This window comes from Myotis daubentonii, chromosome 2, assembly GCF_963259705.1.
Source record: "Myotis daubentonii chromosome 2, mMyoDau2.1, whole genome shotgun sequence".
Lineage (NCBI taxonomy): Eukaryota > Metazoa > Chordata > Mammalia > Chiroptera > Vespertilionidae > Myotis > Myotis daubentonii.
The window spans coordinates 23,343,275-23,360,485 of NC_081841.1; the positions used below are offsets into that span (position 1 = coordinate 23,343,275).

Here is a 17,211-nt window from a genome sequence, read left to right on the forward strand (position 1 = left end):
CTTATACTAGAAAGATAACAATAAAATATTTCTCTGTAGATCTGTGAGAAATTTTATATTTTTAAAAGCGGGGAACCCTGCCAAAACTGGTTTGGCTCAGTGGATAGAGAATCGGCCTGCAGACTGAAGGGTCCCAGGTTCGATTCCGGTCAAGGGCATGTACCTGGGTTGCGGGCACATCCCCGGTGGGGGATGTGCAGGAGGCGGCTGATCGATGTTTCTCTCTCATCGATGTTTCTGACTCTCTATCTCTCTCCCTTCCTCTCTGTGGAAAATCAATAAAATATATTTAAAAACAAACAAACAAAAAAACCCCCAAAACAAACAAACAAACAAAAAAAGCGGGGAACCTTAAATAGCAGTATTTTACCCTTCTGTACACTGTTTTACTTGCACTTATAGAAAAAGTATTATAAATACAATATCCATGAAAGAAATACTAGGTATAGTAGCATCTTTTATGCTCAAAATAAAAATTAAAACCATCTATTCATTCATTGCCATGTGAAATTAGTGTTGGAAGGATAATGTTTGTGGCCACCATGAATTCTGAGATGCTTGTGAGAAAATATCATAAAAATATGAGATGCCTGCTAAGCTTTGGGAAGGAGATTGAATGACACCACACAATGCTGTTCCAGAAGTGACAAAAAAAACTTGCTAATTTTGCGGATGCTTTAGAATGATTCTATAGATTTCATTTACAAATTTACAGAGGAACAGATATATTTGTGTGTGGTTTTATACCTTTGCTTGTATTTATCAGCAGGTAACAATAACCAGGTGTAGTTTTAGCAGAATATGCTGTGCTTATTAGATGATGATGCAAAGTTTGGTTTGTGAACTGAAAAATACTCCACCTGTCCAAAGAAGGGGATCCCTAGTCTGAAGTGTGGGTCCACTTTCACAAATGAGAGTTGGGTGATAGTTCTTGTTATTTCACTGAGCCCTCTTCCAGTTAACTCCACCTCTGAAAGAAGAAGAAAAAAGTAAGTCATTTTTTGGAAGGACGATCTGCCTGAACTTCTTATCCTACCTTCCCCCTTTCAAGTCATACTTTGGCAAAGGATATAAATCAATGTCCATTTCCTTTTCTCCCATCCCCCCATGGTATACAAACCTGTTCCTTCTTCTTTGATCTTGGCTTCCACTTCAAGTTCCATTTTCAAACCTTCTCTCTTCATCTGGAAGACCTTGGTTTTTACTTGCTGAGAGACGCAACCCTGGCTGTTTAGCTAGGAGGGGATAGAATAAAATACAAGAACATAATACTAGACAGACCAGGGGTCAATTAATCTGGTGGGATATTTGGGAGGGGCAGGGAATATAATTTAGGTATTTCCTATAAGAATACAATACCTTTAGGGATTGGTTATTATTACAATTTACAACAGTATCAGGTTTATAATTGACAGGTGTGTTCCCCAGTATTTGAGATTTCTTAGTGTGAATGAGATAGAAATGCCCTAAAATTTTGGTGATAAATCTTACTGTAATAGGCGACTTACCCTTCACCAAAATCTGGCTCCCCTTCCATAGTGTACAGCTATGGCTAGAAAGTTGCCGCCTATCTGGGAATTGTGTTTCCTACCTCACTGGTATGTAGGTGGGGCCATGTGACAAGTTCTTGTTCATAGAAAGAATGAAACTGACATTCTTCCCAGAAATGGTGGTTAAAAGGTATGCTTTCCCCCCTCTTTCCTTCATACAAATGGATGTCAAAGATGGCTTTGGATACCAGTTATTGAAGTTGACTCAGCTTCCATCATTCTGTGTGTTTGCTGCACCAAGAACATCCATAATGGACAATTATAAGAAATACATAATTCCTACTGTGCTAACCCACTTATTTTAAAACAACTATTATACCTAGCATAGAATTCTCTTATCGGGTGCTGTCTTCCTGAGTTAGCATCATGTTGTGACTCACTGCTTATTAACAATGCCTTCATCATTAGTCCCTAGAAGAGTTTTCCACCTACCTTCTGACTTAATTTCTCACAGAGAGCTTGTGACTCTCCACCAAAACAGTTAGAAGGATCATAATACTTTCTGCACATGCTCATGGTCACACGTCCTGGGACTGGCTTTCCATACGTGTATCTGTCATAAGAACATTGCCAAATGAATCAAAGTATACATTGAAAATCCACATTTCCGACCTATTTATATTTCCTCTTTTAACTACCGTATATTTACTCCCGTCTCTTCCCTCTAATCTGCACTTTCCATTTGCAGGCTCAAACATTATTGAGCACAGTCAAGTAATGACCCTTCTCTTCTAGAATTCTTCAGTGCAACATGCTAAAACTTACTATAGTCTTCTTTTATCATGCCTTTTTCTCTTAATTTCTAATTTTCATCTAAAAAACTATCTTTTGTAGCCTAGTCTCTGTAAGAACAATTGCCTGTGCCGTGATAGTTACAATAATGCTGGTAAGATTGTGAAAGAAAATAAGAAGGGAAAATAGGAAGGCAACAGGAAAGGAAAGTTCTAGAGGTGAGATGCTCTCATGTATTTCAAGTATTTTTGCTGTCACTGCTCCTAGAAACACTAGCCAAAATATCCCAAATGGTGAGTCTTTTTAAAATAATTTCCCCAAAAAAGATTTAAAAAAACCCCCCAAAACTCACAGGCCACACACTGACACATTCACCTCTTCGTCAAAGATAGTGATTATCTTTGGCACTGTTACTTGCACTTCAAACTTGGGAAGCACTGTTGATAGGAGATAAAGGATGTTTGTGATTAGTTTTCAGCTTCTGGGGAATTAGTACTTTCAGGTTCTTTGTAACACTTCCCTAAGAGTATTTTAGGCTCCCGAAGAGGCAGCTCTCTTCTCCAATACAGCTACCTTGCTCAAATGGAGACAGTTCGAAGAACGATTACAGACCCCTGTAACCTTACTAAAACAAGGATATTTTCTATTTCTTGGAGATGAAAAAATTGCTATAAATATAACTAAGCTATATAAAGTCCTATTGACAAAGCATTAATTGTCTTAATGGGAGTAAGGTATATAATTGGTTCTACTCCAACCCCAGTCTCACCCAGGAAAAGTGAAAGGATTCAAAATAAACTCAAATTCCAGGCCCTAGAAGTTTAAATATGAAGAAAAATATTCCATGATTTTCCATAATTCATACCAAATTCCTCCACGGTGAAGGGGTGCTCTGCCGTTTCACCTGATTCTTTCTGTACCAGCACCTTATAGGAGCCCAGAAATGGCTCTGATGAGAGGGGAAAGGCCAATTGCTTGAGGCCACTCTCTAACTTGACCTTCTGCCATTGTGCGATGCGATTTCCTTTGGGGTCCTATAGATACATTAATTGAAAATTACAAAAGAGCTTAGAGCATTAGAGACAATTTAGGGAATCTGTAGAAACTCTTTGTTATCTACAAAGAGGAAAATGGGATGGTCATAAGGAATGGGGAGGGGAGATGAGTTAGAACCATCTGTGTTACATGAGTTTGAAGGCTTTTCCCTTAATGACAAGTTTCTGGGATATTGTAAGAATCTCTCAAATAAGAACATTTTCCCTAAATTTATTACTTTACATGTAATTATGGAATGCTTCGTCTCACTTACCTCAATGGATACTAGTGGAATCTGAGAGAGAAAAAAGAAATAAAGGAGTTTAGGATTTGTTCACAAGTATTCTCAGTTCTGATTTATAAGCAAGGTAGTTTTATCTAGAATAACTTTACCCGTAGTAAAACACATAAAATACTTACAGGTTAAGTTTTACAGAACTTTTAACTAATCATTTAAAAGCAATTAATAAATAATGATAAGAACGTAATAGGCTGTCAGCAACAAATACATAGATGCACCTACCATTCATTAGAAATGGGATTTACTAATATTACTTAAATGTGTATGGCATCCCAGGGAAGTATACTCTTTTGCTTTGAAATTTTATAGGCTGAGAAGTAAAATACCAACAGAACTATAAGTAACTATGTTCAGACCCAAATATTAAGATGGACCACAGAATTCTTAGGTAGTTCTAAGAGTAAAAAAGAATGACAATAGCTCCTCTGCTATCAATGTTTATTCCTTAGTAAAAAGTAATATTTATTAAGTGCCTACCATGTGCTGTGTGTCATTATAGGTTCTGGGAATATTGCAATGCACAAAAGAACAATATATCTGCTTTCAAGGAGCTTACTTTCTAATAAGGAATAGATACAAAAGTATATATGTGCATACAGTTGGTATATATATATATATATATATATATATATATATATATATTTACATTAATCTGTATGTATATGAGATTAATTGAGAACTTTCTAAGTTTAATTGAGTGACAATTGCCTAAGTTCAGTACCAAGACAAAAAAACTTAATTACTCTATTCAACAGGGATACTGCTTAAAATGAGGATCTTACATTAGTCTAATGCCAGAAATTACTATCCTCAATACCAGATTTCTCGACTCCCTGATTCTCCCCCAGCACCCAAAACAGAATCCCAACCAGGTTACAAAGAAAATAATGACTATATATATATATATATATATATATATATATATATAGACTCACCAACTCACTCAGGGGGTGAAAATTTTCATCCAATGAGACAACACGAAACTTCACTGAAACAGAAATATTTTTTATCACTAGAAATCTTAAACCAGGCCTATAGGCTGGTAAGACAAACCATTAAGAAGTCAGTATTACAGGGCTTTTGATTGGGGAATACATAGGGGAGGATCTTTCCTTTTTGAAGTTGTCCTGACTGTTGGCCTCTTTGTACCTGTCTGTCCTGGTTTGTAGATAGGTTTGTCTGTCTGGACAAAGACCAGGCTCTCTTGGTTTTTAACCAGCACTGTGGTCTGCCTTCTGAATTCGTGGGTTGCTCCTTTCACTTGGACAGAAAGAAACATTACCTCTTCACTGGATGGAGATTTTGGGATCTGAAATACAGGAGAGATCCAGAGAATCCATTCAGTCTTCAATGTGTCCTCCTCCATCCCTGTTGCACTCCTCCCTGGAGATATTGCTCTTTTACTTAACTTCACTCCCTCATTATTATCACAGAAAATTGGCATGGACAGAAATTATTTTTGTCATTTTACAAGTAGGGAGACAGGACATAAGATGGAGGAAAAATACCTCAGTAAGAAAGGACATAAATGAGATTCACATCACCTTATAGATCAGTCTTGATTCAGTTATTCACTGAACTTGAGCAAGTTTTTATGTGTGGACAGAGCATGGTAAAAGCATATTTAGGCCCATGAGAAAGAAAACTACAATATTTTATTACTATAGTTTGTGGGCATTTTATATATGGGCAACGCTGAAGAGTTACTGGATATTTGCTCATGGTAATTTCTATAACTTTCACTCTTAGAAAGAGTATGGGGTGATGTATTCCTGTCAGCCCACCACTGGGGGCTTATGTTGAATATTGGCCTAGTTTGCTTTATTAATCTTTTTTTCTCATTTAATTTTAAGAAGTCACCTTTTCCCTTTGTCTAGTGCATGCTGCTTTTCTTTTTGCTAATAGAAACTTTCTTTGATCATTAAGTTGGTTTAAGTATGCTTATAAATATTTGTATCTCATAAATTCCTGCATAGATGCTTACTTTCTACTCTTAGTCACTACATTTCATTCCTTTCTGAAGTCCTTGCCTGCCTCTCAAAGGCTTATCTTGACTGAATTCTGGATCTCTATGACCCTGACTAATAGAAACAAGTATATTAAGCCAAACAGCCATACTCACAGTGAAAGAGACACAGCGGAATAAGTCCTTTTCTGCCACCAGGTTAGTGAAGAGGCTCTCATTCTTCCTGAGAGAATCCAAGGAAACACTTACAGTCACTGTCTCATTGAGGTGGCTCAGAAGGATGCAGGCCTTCTCAGGGGTCTCAGTGTGGAGCAGGGAGGGGACCAGCGCCATATACTGCCTGGAAATGGGGAAGTCCAATTAGAGGAGAGGCATTGGTATCAACAGCAATATTTTCCATAAAAATTATGAGTACTATCATTAGTTCTATACCAAGAGACTATGCATTGATAAGCATGAAATTAATCTTTACTATTGAACAGTATATATGAGAATTATTCCCCTGCCCATCACCAGTGCTATGGCAGTGAACATTTTGCTTGAGGTGAGCCTTAAATAGATTAAAATTAGTAGGTTTACCTTCCTTTAAGAAACCCCAAAATGTAGGCATCTGAATTAAAATTAAACAATATACTAATTATATATATTTATGTTGTAAATCTATTTTACATTATGATTTTGTAGAAAACAAGCAAGCTTTCAGGTGAGACACTGAAAAACCAATCAATTTACAGAACTTTCATTGAGTATCTATATTATATCTATATCTGTATCTAGCTATCATCTATCATCTATCTATCATCTTCATAGCCCTGAGAAAAATGATATGGCAAGTACTTGCTTTCAACTTTACAGATGTGGAATCTGAGACTTAAAACAAGTGAGTCATTAATTTAAAGCTTCAGTTGTGGTAAGCAACTAATGAAATCTTAGGGTGTTACATAACCCTGGATGTTTGCATTTTAAATATTTACCTTTCAACTCCTGGCTAGACCATGCTCCACTCAAAAATGGTCTTCTAAGTGATTGACTTTTGAGTCTTGGTAACTCATGAGCAAAACAGAAACGTTTCCAATACCCTCATATATACTTTTATTGACCCTGTAGTTTTCAAATATTTTTAAATTGAGTTTATTAGGTGACATTGGTTAACAGAACCATACAGGTTTCAAATGCCCTCTTCCACCTCCTCCAGCCCCCTTTCCTTCTGGCTATCACTGGACTGTTACAGCTTAATCCTTTCACCAAGGATTTTTGTTTACAAAACTCATAATAATTTTTTTCCCTTTTCTTTTTTTTTAATTAAATCTTTATTGTTCAGATTATTACATTTGTTCCTCTTTTTTCCCCCCCCATAACTCCCCTCCTCCCAGCTCCCACCCCACCCTCCGCCCTCACTCCCCACCCACTGTCCTCATCCATAGGTGCACAATTTTTGTCCAGTCTCTTTCCGCATCTCCCACACCCCTTTCCCCCCCAAGAATAGTCAGTCCATTCCCTTTCTATGTCCCTGATTCTATTATGATCACCAGATTATTTATTCACTTGATTCTTAGATTCACTTGTTGATAGATGCATATTTGTTGTTCATAATTTGTATCTTTACCTTTTTTTTCTTCTTCCTCTTCTTAAAGGATACCTTTCAGCATTTCATATAATACTGGTTTGGTGGTGATGAACTCCTTTAGCTTTTCCTTATCTGTGAAGCTCTTTATCTGACCTTCCGTTCTGAATGATAGCTTTGCTGGATAAAGTAATCTTGGTTGTAGGTTCTTGGTATTCATCACTTTGAATATTTCTTGCCACTCTCTTCTGGCTTGCTTGGTTTTTGTTGAGAAATCAGCTGACAGTCATATGGGTATTCCCTTGTAGGTAACTGGGTTTCTTTCTCTTGCTGCTTTTAAGATTCTCTCTTTGTCTTTTGCTCTTGGCATTTTAATTATGATGTGTCTTGGTGTGGTCCTCTTTGGATTCCTTTTGTTTGGGGTTCTCTGCGCTTCCTGGACCTGTAGGTCTATTTCTTTCACCAGGTGGGGGAAGTTTTCTGTCATTATTTCTTTAAATAGGTTTTCAATATCTTGCTCTCTCTCATCTTCTGGCACCCCTATAATTCTGATGTTGGTACGCTTGAAGCTGTCCCAGAGGCTCCTTACACTATCCTCACATTTTTGGATTCTTTTTTCATTTTGCTTTTCCAGTTGGGTGTTTTTTGCTTCTTCGCATTTCGAATCTTTGACTTGATTCTTGCGCTCCTCTGGTCTGCTGTTGGGTGTCTGTATAATATTCTTTATTTCAGTCAGTGTATGCTTAATTTCTAGTTGGTTCTTTATCACAACATCGACGGTCTCATTAGATTTCTTGAGGATCTCACTACATTTATCGGCGGTCTCACCAGTCTTTTCGAGGGCCTTACTAAGTTTATCGGCAGCTTCTAGACAGTTCTTAAGAGACCTTAAAAGTGTGGTTCTGAACTCAATATCCTCCATTGACAATTTTGTTCTGTTTCTTTGTCTCCGCATTTTTTATGCTTTCTTGGTACACCCCCTAGTGGTCTTTGTGCACAGTCTTTTTGCCTTTAAGCCTTGATTGATGTCGGCAATACCGGGGGTGATTTGACCTCCAGGCTAACTGGCTATGAGAGTCCGCTGTGTCTGCAGTGGGAGGGCTTCTGTGCTGGATCTCTAGGGCGATGCTAATGTAGCATTTGCCTGAGGCTATCCAGCAAATGGTTCTGTGCAGGGCTTGGGCGGGGCGGGTCCCCGGGGATCTACAGGGCGGGCGAAGCGAGCAGTTATGGCTGCTCTCAGTTCCTTCCCCAGGGGCTCTGCCTCTCAGAGTCCCAGCAATGGCTGCAAACCTCGGAGAGAAAGCTGCCTTCGAGTTCAGACCGAAGCCAGACAGTCCCGCTTCTCCCGTTTGAGTCTTGGTCCCCAGAGACTCGCCCGGATCTGGAGCTCAGAGTCTGAAACTCCCTCCCGATTGAAAACAACAACCGCGCCCTCCGCCGCCAGCCCGCTCCGCGTGCGCACTCCGCACCTGAGTATTTCACTTCAGCACTGTGCCTCCTCTGAGTCTGGGTATGATATTCTCTTTCCTCCTAGTTGTAGAATTTCCACTCAGCCAGCCTTCCTGTGGTTCTGGATGATGTCCATTCTGTCCTTTAGTTATATCTCTGAAGTGGTTGTTCGAGGGCAGCAATCTCCGGCGTTAACCTATGCCGCCATCTTGGTTTCTCCCAAAACTCATAATAATTTTTAAACAGCATCCAGTCCTTACATATGTTCAAGAAAACATTGAGCCTGTAACCTGGGCATGTGCCCTTATCAGGAAATCTAACCATGACCTCCTGATTTATAGGTCTATGCTCAACCACTGTGCCACAGCCGCTGGGCATTATGATGATATTTTAAGATAAAACATATTCTTGTATAAGTTTTTCATGGAATTTTAAATATCATAGAAATAAGATACCCAATATAACTTATTTTAAAAATAAATCAATGCTCAGCTGGTGTGGCTCAGTGGTTGAGTGTCGACCCATGATCCAGGAGGTCACAGTTCAATTCCTGGTCAGGGCATATGCCTGGGTTTCCAGGCTTGATCCTCAGTAAGGGGCGTGTAGGAGGCAGCTGATCAATGACTGTCTCTCATCATTGATGTTTCTATCCCTCTCTCCCTCTCTCTTCCTTTCTGAAATCAATACAAATTTTAAACATATTTTAAAAAAATCAAAATATTTTTGTTTTATTGATCAGAAATTTAACATCTTTCCCCTTTTCCTATGTAAATTTAACTCTTCTTTTAAATGTAATGTGACTCTAAAGTTGTAAATATTGATCATTTTCTTCTGGATTCAGTTATTTTCAAAGGTCTTACTCATATAACAAAATATATCAAAATAAATTAATATATTGTAAATTACAGTGGGGCCTTGACTTACGAGTTTAATTCGTTCCCTGACGGAGCTCATAACTCAAATTATTCTTATGTCAAATCACTGTGACGTTCGCTGCGCCAACTAGCGGTGGAGTATCTGAAGCTGGCTCATAACCCGAATTTTAGCTCGCAACTCAACTCAAAGCAAAAAATCGGCCGAGAGATGGCTCCTATCTCGAAAAACTCGTTAGTCAGTACACTCGTAAGTCAAGGCTCCACTGTATAATGCATACATATTAGATATAACATAAAAAGAATTTTGAAGCACATCTTTAAAAGAATGATGTGTTTTTTAAATGTATCTATGAATGGGTATTCCTTGTTGCAAGAATTAAGAAAGGTCTAACATTAATTCTGTTGCTATTTTTGGTTTGTATAGATTTGCCATGAAAAATTATTCATATATAAGTAAGTATATACAGATAAAACAATTATATCCTTATTACCAGTTCTTGTAAATCTTCTACATTAGATGCTAGAAATCACCCCGTGCCCTGTTATCAAGAATTGCTTCACCCAGCCGGCATGGCTCAGTGGTTGAGCATTGACCTATGAACCAGGAGGTCACAGTTAGATTCCTGATCAGGACATATGTCAGGTTGCAGGCTTGAACTGCAGTGGGGGTGTGCAGGAGGCAGCTGATTGATGACTCTCTCTCATCATTGTTTCTATCCCTCTCTTCCTTTTTCTTCCTCTCTGAAATCAACACATATATTTTAAAATAGAATAAAGCAACACCAATTTGTTTAAAAAAAGAAAGAATTGCTTCTAATCATCTGTCAGCTGGTTATTTCCTTTAGGTCTACCTTCAGTTTTGTTGAAACAAAAAAATTGTCACCACATGATCTACTAAAGGATTTTTTCACCCTTTCCTTAGAATCCTTTGATTTCTCAAAAATCAACATCAGTATTTCAAATTGTTCCTTTCTTTGGCACCCTGAAGATTTTTATACCCCAGGACAATGCTCCACAGTAGCTAACATTTGACTGAGGGAGAGATTTGTTTTTCTCTCATAAAGTGGAAGACGGGTAATTAAGAAAGGAAAGGTGAGGAAGGATAAATAGCACGGTCTCCAGCAGATCAATATGAATGTGAGAATCTGAAAGCTGATTCCATTAAAACTATCCATTTTTAATGCCCCTTAGAAAGTCCTAGTATATTCATGGATAATTTAGAAATTCAGAGTTCCAGAGAATTTGAAAAAAATAAATAGTTAAGAAAAAGTAAAGAATGAATAAACCAGATTCATAAAATATCATCATTGAAAGAGACCTTAGAGATAAGAAGGTGACAGTTTCATAAGGAAGACAAATGAATGATATAAAGAAGAATCTAAAATAAAGGAAAGAATTCTTTTTTTAACTCTTAAAAGTGCATTTTAATGAACCAAGCAAGAGTTTAAAACATATATATGTGTATGTGTATGTGCATATATATATTCACACACACACACACACACACACACATACATACATATATATATATATATATATATATATATATATATATATATATATATATATGTTTGTTCCACAGAGTATTTCAATTCAAAGCAGAAAAAAAAGGAAGAAAAGGACTCTTTAAGTTTATGCTCTATGGGAAACTCACGGTTGTCCAGAAACTGAGGCATCTGCAGGCAGGAAGACCAGGAAAAGGACAATAAGACTTGGATGGAGTTTGTTCTTCTCCATGCTGCTGGGAGAAGGGACCTGAGAGACCAGACTGTATTGTGCCTGAGTCCCTGTAGTTGGTCTGGTCTCAAGCCTTCCTCAGAGCAACCAGGCTTTCTGTTGCTCTCTGAACAAATAGGAAGTTCCACCCCCACCAGATGTCTAAACAAACTAAAAGTCTCTGAATGTTCTCTGGAAGGGTCATTGCGCCCAGAGGCCTAATTTCAGTAAAAGGGTCAAGGTTAATTCCTGGTGGGCTAACTAGAATTCTTTGAGGGATAAAACCCACATTCCTGTAAGTGCTCACTTTCTCTGGTTTTACTATAAAGCAGCTAATCGGCTTTTAAATCCCTTCTCTCTTTTACTCCCTCCTTCCATTTCCCCACAGCACTTTTTATGGCATTCCTCACGTCTTTTGCATGAACAGTTTGTAAGGGAAACAACAATTTAAGCAATACTGGACAGGCTCAAAGTAGATATTTTCCTGCAAGTCAGTGAGCCTGCAAGTCTTCTGTTTCATATGCCTACCTTAAGTGTTGAAGCAGTTTCAGAATTCAGTAGTCCTCTATGGAAATGACAATGGATTCAATGAATAGGTTTTTGACTTTAGGGATATCAGTGGATTGCAGATGAAGAGCCAGTCCTGGAAGAATGATAACTGAAAATATTTTCCTGTATTAAAAAAGTGAAAAGATGAAAGGAGAGGTAGCCAGACCTCAAAAACGAACTTGGACCTACTGTGCCTAACAAAGATCTCAGTTGCCTTTACCATCAACTATGCAAACACATTTTGTTACTGACTTTTAAATATGCTGCTCCTTATCATCTTTAATCACATAATCCATGTGTTCATCCAACTATTTGTTTTTTTTTTAAAATAAGTATTTTACAGCCTAGTCGGGGTAGGTATCATGTAAAATCATGGAGGTAGAATGGGCATTGATACATTTATATAGGCGAGAGATGATGGCATTTTGAACTAAGGTATTCATAATGAGCTGGAAAAGAGGTTGACAGATGTATATTATATTTAAAAGGTAAAATTATAATATACAATGAATATAGGAATGTGACTGATAAAGAAGAATGTGCTTTTCAATTTTCCTGGCTGGTCACTGAGTGAATTGTGTTGCCTTTAACTGATTGAGTAAAACAGGAAACAGGGTGGGAACAGAAGGACAGGGTGGCGACTGAAAGTTGGAAAGATAGAGTCTAGTTTTAGAAAGTACTTGTGGGATATTCAAGTATTAATATTCACAGGGGTTTTATCATTTTCATCTAGAGTTTAGAGCAGTGTGGTCTAATAGAAATAAATGTGACCTTTTATGTAACTACTTTTTCTAGTAGCCACATTAAACAAACAATAAGAGCCCCACCAGTGTGGCTCAGAGGTTGAGCATTGACCTATGAACCAGGAGGTCACGGTTCGATTCCCAGTCAGGGTACATGCCTGGGTTGTGGGCTCCGTCCCCTGTAGCCCATGTGTAGGAGGCAGCCAGTCAATGATTCTCTCTCATTGATGTTTCTATTTCTTTTTCCCTCTTTCTTCACACACCAAAAAGATGTCTTCTTTCAAAAAAGTGTCTAATAGGTTCTTTGGCCATTTTTGATTGGATTATCTTCCTTCTGTTAAGTTGTATGAGTTCCCTATAAATTTTGGAGATTAAACCCTTATCAGAGATAACATTAGCAAATATGTTCTCACATGCAGTTGGTTTTCTTGTTGTTTTGTTGATGGTTTTTTTCGCTGTACAGAGGCTTTTTATTTTGATGTAGTCCCATTTGTTTATTTTCTCTGTAGTTTTCATTGTTGTAGGAGTTGTATCGTTAAAGATATTGCTACGACAAAATATCTGCTATTTTCCTTCCTATGGCTTCTTCTAGGATTTTTATTTATCCATTTTGAGTTTAATTTTGTGTATGTTGTATGTTGGTGATCTAGTTTCATTTTTTTTTTCATGTATCTGACCAATTTTCCTAACACCATTTATTGAAGAGACTGTCCTGACTCCATTGTATGCTCTTGCCTCCTTTGTCAAATAGTAATTGAGCATAATGGCTTCGGTCAATCTCTGGGTTCTCTGTTCTGTTCCACTGGTCTATATGTCTGTTCTTGTGCCAATACAAGGCAGTTTTGAGAACAGTGGCTTTGTAGTATAGCTTGATATCTGCTGTTGTGATCACTCCAATTTTGTTCTTCTTTCTCAAGATTGCTGCAGCTATTCGGGGTCTTTTTTTTTATTCCAGATGAATTTTTGGAGATTTTGTTCAATGACTTTGAAGTATGCCACTGGTATTTTATTTTATTTTAAATATATTTTATTGATTTTTTACAGAGAGGAAGGGAGAGAGATAGAGAGTTAGAAACATCGATGGGAGAGAAACATGATCAGCTGCCTCCTGCACATCTCCCACTGGGGATGTGCCCGCAACCCAGGTACATGCCCTTGACCGGAATCGAACCTGGGACCCCTCAGTCCGCAGGCTGACGCTCTATCCACTGAGCCAAACCAGTTTTGGCAACCATTGGTATTTTAATGGGGATTGCATTGAATCTACAGATTGCTTTGTGTAGTATGGACATTTTAATGACATTTATTCTGTCAATTCATGAACAAGGTATATTCTTTCATTTGTTTATGTCTTCCTCTATCTCTTTTTTCAGCATCCTGTAATTTTCTGAGTACAGGTCCTTTACCTTCTTGGTTAAATTTACTCCCAGGTATCATTTTTTAAAATTTTAAAATTTTTTATTTTCTTTATTGATTAAGGTATTACATATGTGTCTTACCCCCCCCCCCTTACCTTCCCATCCCCCCCCCACTCATACCCTCACCCCCCTGGTATCTGTGTCCATTGGTTAGGCTTATATACATGCATACAAGTCCTTTGGTTGATCTCTCCCCCTTACCCCCACCCTACCCTACCTACCCTCTGAAGTTTGACGGTCTGATCGATACTTCTCTGTCTCTGGATCTGTTTTGTTCATCAGTTTATGTTGTTCATTAGATTCCACAAATGAGTGAGATCATGTGATATTTATCTTTCTCTGATTGACTTATTTCGCTTAGCATAATGGTCTTCAGGTCCATCCATGCTGTTGCCAATGGTAGTATTCCTAGGTATCTTAATATTTGTTGTCGCAATGGTAAGTGGGATTGTTTTTTAAGTTTCTCTTTCTGTGAGAATGTAATGAACAACATAAATAGAACCAGAGTCATAGAAGCATTGAACAGACTGTCCAACCTATGAGGAAAGGCCACGGGTGAGGGGATAAGAGATCAACCAAAGGACTTGTATGCATGCATATGAGCATAACCAATGGATACAGATGAGGGGGGGTGTTAGGGCATGTGCTGGGGGATGGGGGTGGCCGGGGAGAGGTCAATGGGGGGAAAAAGAGACTTATACAGAGGTACAGAGGCGCATGCGGAGAGGGCTGGCAGCTGAGGACATAGTTGTCTTTTTCAATCGGGAGGGAGTCTCAAGCTCTGAGCTCCAGTTCTAGGCGAGTCTCTGGGGAACCAGACTCATACGGGAGAAACTGGACTGTCTGGCATTGGTTGGAACTCGAGGGCAGCTTTCTCTCGGAGGTGCTTGCAGCGATATTTTAAACAATAAAGAATTAAAAAAAACCACACACACACCAAAAAGACACAGATTAATTTTAATATTGTTTTACTTAGCTCAATATATCCAAAATATTATTTCAACATTTAATCATTATAAAAATTAATGAGATACTTTACATATTTTTTGTACTAAGCCTTTGAAATCTGGTGCAGGATCTCTACCTACAATACATATCAATTTAGACCAGCAACATTTCAAGTGCCTAATCACCCAGGTAGATACTGGTTACCATATTTGACACAGTAGACTTCTCAAATTATAGGTCACCATTATAGTGGGTTATGATAGCATAATCGCTGAGTCATGACCAAGATTTTAAAAGATGTACTAGAATATAAAAAAAGAGAGAATATGGTTTATCAAAAAGTGTAAGTAAAAATATTGATTTGGAAAATACCTGTTTCACATAATTTTAGCAGAAACTGCTGTTGCATCCTACTACCCCTTCTCCAATTCTATTAATAATGGAACTTCAGGAGAAACCAAGATGGCGGCATAGGTAAACACCGGAGATTGCTGCCTTGCACAACCACTTCAAAAATACAACTAAAAGACGGAATGGACATCATCCAGAACCACAGGAAGGCTGGCTGAGTGGAAATTCTACAACTAGAAGGAAAGAGAAAAGCATATTGAGACTCAGAGGAGGTGCAGTGCAGAAGTAAAATACAGAGGTACAGAGGCGCACGCGGAGAGGGCTGTCAGCTGAGGACACGGTTGTCTTTTTCAATCGGGAGGGATTCTCAAGCTCTGAGCTCCAGTTCTAGGTGAGTCTCTGGGGAACCAGACTCATACAGGAGAAACTGGACTGTCTGGCATTGGTCAGAACTTGAGGGCAGCTTTCTCTCGGAGGTGTTTGCAGCGATTGCCAGGACACTGAGAAGGGGGGCCTCTGAGGGCAGGACTGAGAGCAGTCATAACTATTGATACCTTGGGACCCCACCCCACCCAGCCCAAGACATCCATGGAGGCTTTTGCATATGAAAGGCCTGGCCCTTTGCAATCTGATAATTACCTATCAAACTGCAGCTGGCCCAAGGCCCCAGGGCAACTTGCATTGCATCACAGCTGGCTCTTGCTGGATAGCCACAAGCAGAGGCTAGATTAGCACCTCCTTAGAGATCCAGGAGCCAGTGTGCCCGGTGGTCAGAGTGGGACCATCCAGATTGAAGCTCCTCAGATCCATAAAGGACACACTCAGGGGGCAGACTCAGTGAGCACCAAAGCCCCATTGAAGCAAGTCTTGCCCCAGAAGGGTGTCTCCAGCACAGAAGTTCTCTCACTGCAGACACAGCCGATTCTCACAGCCAATTGGCCTGGAGGTCAATCCCTTCCAGTGTTACCTACAACAATTGAGGCTTAACTACAACAAGACTGTGCACAAAGCCCACAAGGGGGTGCACCAAGAGTGTCTACCTCAGGTAATTGGGAGGCTGAGCCACTGGGCCCTATAGGACACCTAGCACAGAAAGCCACTCTATCGACACAGCGAAGCATAAAAAAATGCGGAGACAAAGAAACAGGTCACAAATGACAGAAATGGAGGAAAGCCAACTACTTGATATAGAGTTCAAAACCACACTTTTAAGGTTTTTCAAGCATTTTCTAGAAACCACCGATAAACTTAATGAGACCCTCAAGAAATCTAGTGAGACCCTAGAAGTTGTGATAAAGGACCAACTAGAAATTAAGCATACACTGACTGAAATAAAGAATATTATACAGACTTCCAACAGCAGACCAGAGGATCGCAAGAATCAAGTCAACGATTTGAAATACGAAGAAGCAAAACCACCCAACTGGAAAAGCAAAATGAAAAAAGAATCCAAAAATACGAAGATAGTGTAAGGAGCCTCTGGGATAGCTTCAAGTGTACCAACATCCGAATTATAGGGGTGCCAGAAGATGAGAGAGAGCAAGATATTGAAAACCTATTTGAAGAAATAATGACAGAAAAATTCCCCTACCTGGTGAAAGAAATAGACTTACAAGTCCAGGAAGTGCAGAGAACCCCAAACAAAAGGAATCCAAAGAGGACCACACCAAGACACATCATAATTAAAATGCCAAGAGCAAAAGACAAAGAGAGAATCTTAAAAACAGCAAGAGAAAGACAGTCAGTTACCTACAAGGGAATACCAGTACGACTGTCAGCTGATTTCTCAACAGAAACCATGCAGGCCAGAAGGGAATGGCAAGAAATATTCAAAGTGATGAATGCCAAGAACCTACAACCAAGATTACTTTATCCAGCAAAGCTGTCATTCAGGATTGAAGGTCAGATAAAGAGCTTCACAGATAAGGAAAAGCTAAAGGAGTTCATCACCACCAAACCAGTATTATATGAAATGCTCAAAGGTATCCTTTAAGATAAGAGGAAGAAGAAG

At 38.8% G+C, this 17,211-nt stretch overlaps 2 protein-coding genes and 1 pseudogene across 2 annotated transcripts in view; all 3 read right to left on the bottom strand.

The window, feature by feature from the left end:
- Nucleotides 1-11,306, bottom strand: part of LOC132227261 (alpha-2-macroglobulin-like) — a 65,366-nt gene extending 54,060 nt beyond the window's left edge. The window contains exons 1-10 of the mRNA XM_059682169.1: nt 11,130-11,306; nt 5,741-5,924; nt 4,768-4,927; nt 4,554-4,606; nt 3,592-3,612; nt 3,148-3,316; nt 2,635-2,719; nt 1,983-2,103; nt 1,121-1,235; nt 861-970 (exon numbers count right to left, since the gene is read on the bottom strand). Coding sequence (XP_059538152.1) covers nt 861-970; nt 1,121-1,235; nt 1,983-2,103; nt 2,635-2,719; nt 3,148-3,316; nt 3,592-3,612; nt 4,554-4,606; nt 4,768-4,927; nt 5,741-5,924; nt 11,130-11,212 — 1,101 coding nt within the window. The 5' untranslated portion in view covers nt 11,213-11,306. The remainder of the gene's footprint in view (nt 1-860; nt 971-1,120; nt 1,236-1,982; nt 2,104-2,634; nt 2,720-3,147; nt 3,317-3,591; nt 3,613-4,553; nt 4,607-4,767; nt 4,928-5,740; nt 5,925-11,129) is intronic.
- Nucleotides 1-17,211, bottom strand: part of LOC132227257 (alpha-2-macroglobulin-like) — a 208,403-nt gene that overhangs the window by 54,145 nt on the left and 137,047 nt on the right. The window lies entirely within an intron of this gene.
- The window catches only part of LOC132227259 (small ribosomal subunit protein uS8-like), a 90,266-nt pseudogene that overhangs the window by 49,504 nt on the left and 23,551 nt on the right, over nt 1-17,211 (bottom strand).